This window comes from Gekko japonicus, unplaced genomic scaffold (assembly GCF_001447785.1).
Source record: "Gekko japonicus isolate JY-2015 unplaced genomic scaffold, Gekko_japonicus_V1.1 scaffold776, whole genome shotgun sequence".
Classification (NCBI taxonomy): Eukaryota; Metazoa; Chordata; class Lepidosauria; order Squamata; family Gekkonidae; genus Gekko; species Gekko japonicus.
The window spans coordinates 352,794-355,660 of record NW_015161428.1 but is presented as its reverse complement, the minus strand read 5'-3'; the positions used below and the strand labels follow the sequence as shown (position 1 = coordinate 355,660).

The window sequence follows — 2,867 nt, the reverse complement described above, 5'->3', positions numbered from 1 at the left end:
TGACTAGAAGGAAAGAGAGTCCCGAAATCACGCGCTGCTGGGGGGTTTTTTTGCTCAAGTGGGGCAGCTCCATCTGCAACACTATGCATCGATTTGCAATCACGAGACTGCGTACATTTTAAATCTCATTTTCCCTCTTTTCTTTCCACTGATACCTACACACCCCACCTCTCCTTTTCAACAGAAAAAGCTGAAGTGGCGAACGCAAAACCCCGGGGAGTTTTCCTCATTGTTGGGTGAAAGGCCCTGGCTCACGGGCAGAGGGGCTCAGGTTTGACTCCCAACACCTCCAGTGAGAAGGACCTCAAAAAGCAGAACAAGAAAGGCCTTCTGCCCAAGACCCAGAAGAGCCAGAGCTGGTCTCGGTGGGCCGAGAACTGGACTCCACAGAAGGCAGCTTCATCTGTACAGAATGCTCAACAGGCCAACCCGAAAGAGCCTTGGTTTCTTCTGCAGCCAGCTGCTGATGTCCAGGAGGGGGTGACCAAGCAGCAGCTAATCCTGACTGATCTCATTATTTTCACTCTTCTCCTGCCGTGGGGAGAGGAAATCAGGCTGCTGACAGAATCGGACAGGACAGGCTGTTCGCACCAAGCTGGGGGCTGCAGAAGCGCCGCTGGCCCCTGAGAGATCCCTGTGATAAGCGACAGTTAAAAGGGACTCGAGGCAAAGGAGAACTCCTTGGCACCTGGTAACTTTTCCTCTCATTTGCTCTTGCTGTCTTTCCTATTGCCTAGAGCCAGTTTGGTGTAGTGGTTAAGTGCGCGGACTCTAATCTGGGAGAACTGGGTTTGATTCCCCACTCCTCCACTTGCACCTGGCTGGATGACCTTGGGGAAGCCATAGTTCTGTCAGAGCTGTCCTTGAAAAAAAGAGAAGTCTCCGTCAGAGCTCTCTCAGCCCCACCTACCTTACAGGGCGTCTGTTGTGGGGAGGGGAAGAGAAAGGAGCTGTAAGCCGCTCTGAGTGAAGGGCAGGGTATAAATCCAATCTCTTCTTCTTCTTCTGAGAGCCAGTTTGGTGTGTAGTGGTTAAGTGCGCGGACTCTAATCTGGGAGAACAGGGTTTGATTCCCCACTCCTCCACTTGCACCTGGCTGGATGACCTTGGGGAAGCCACAGTTCTGACACAGCTGTTCTCGAAAAAGAGCAGTCTCTGTCAGAGCTCTCTCAGCCCCACCTACCTCACAGGCAGTGTTCCCTCTGAGTTAGTGTGAGCTAGCTCACAGTTTTTTACCTTCCGGCTCACACATTTTTGTCTTTGCTCGGGAAGGATGGCTCCAGGTCAAATTAATTTATGCAGTAGCCAAATTGCTTGCTCACAACTTTAATGCCAGCAGCTCACAAATAGAATTTCTGCTCACAAGACTCCACAGCTTAGAGGTAGTATTGCTCACAGGGTGTCTGTTGTGGGGAAGGGAAGGGAAAGGAGTTTGTAAGCTGCTCTGAGACTCCTTCGGGTAGTGGAGGGCGAGGTATATATCCAACCTCCTTCTCCTCTTCTTCTATAGAGAAAAAAATCTAACTGGAAAAATCCCCCCCCTCCCCCGGCGATAGTGGCATCTCCCTGACAAACCCACCTTATGGCAGGGCACAACTTGCCCTGATATCTGCTGCTCTGATCCTGACCAAGAGCGACAGGTTAGCATGCTGAGAAGGAACCAGGCTTAAGACACTGTTAATGAAAACTCCATTAAGATAACTCCATCGTAACTGTGTATTTATGGATGCCGCTAGCTATGCTGACTTATATGAGATGATAACATCCCAAACTAAAAGAGGGGGGAAAACACAGCTTGACAATCATCCACAGATCTTATGGGTAGCACTCATTTGTTGATGTTCAGTCGCACAGTCGAGTCCGACTCTTCGCGACCCCATGGACCAGATCCCGCCAGGCCCTCCAGGGGGTGTGGTGTATGCATCCTCTGAAGTTTGCTCAGTTTCATATGTTCGTTGCATCTGTGACACTGTCTAACCATCTCATCCTTTGCTGTCCCCGTCTTCTTTGACCTTCAGTCTTTCCCAGCATCAGGGTCTTCTCCAGCGAGTGCTCCCTTCTCATTTGGTGGCCAAAGGATTTGAGCTTCAGTTTCATTATCTGGCCTTCCAGGGAACAGTCAGGGTTGATTCCTTTTAGTATTGACTGATACAGACTCATACAGAAGGTGAAAAAAGAATGGACTGCAGACCATAAATATATGTACACCCACGCAGAGCTCTTTTTGTAGCAGGAATTCCTTTGCATATTAGGCGACACCCCCCTGATGTAGCCAATCCTCCAAGAGCTTACAGTAGCCCTTGTACGAAGAGCTCTGTAAGCTCTTGGAGGATTGGCTACATTAGTGGTGTGTCACCTAATATGCAAAGGAGTTCCTGCTACAAAAAGAGCCCTGCCACACGCATGATTACCATAAATATATACACGTACGCGTGATTACTTGGCCTGGCTGCCTTTTAGCAAGTAAGATTTACCTCCAGGTGACTAGGAAAGAAAAATTTTATAAAAGCTCAGTGAAAGGATCCCACGTCCAAAACAACTTAGCAGAGGTTGGGTGCAGACAACTGCAGGAGAGTCCCTTCAGTGGGACTACTGGCAAACGCAATCTACGCACTACTCGGAATGAGCAACTGTTTCCCGTCGTCACATACGTACCAATGAGAGTGAGGGAAGAGCTCTCGGCCTTTTCAAACGCCACTTGACTGTTCCCAACAACAAGACCAACGTCAATCTGAGTGTGGGAGAAAAACAAAGACCTGAATTAAAAGACCTGAAGAGCTACGGATGGCCGCGGGAGCTCAGCAGTGCCCCTCGGAGAGACTTTGGACAAGGAGAGACTCGTTTTTGTATTAATTTGAACTCTGCAG

General features: G+C 49.4%; 1 protein-coding gene across 2 annotated transcripts in view; it reads right to left on the bottom strand.

Annotated features, from left to right (window-relative positions):
- NSF (N-ethylmaleimide sensitive factor) overlaps positions 1–2,867 on the bottom strand; it is a 147,653-nt gene that overhangs the window by 83,311 nt on the left and 61,475 nt on the right. For both annotated transcript variants that reach the window (XM_015428946.1, XM_015428948.1), the window contains exon 7: positions 2,656–2,731. In XM_015428946.1, the coding sequence (XP_015284432.1) occupies positions 2,656–2,731 (76 nt within the window). The remainder of the gene's footprint in view (positions 1–2,655; positions 2,732–2,867) is intronic.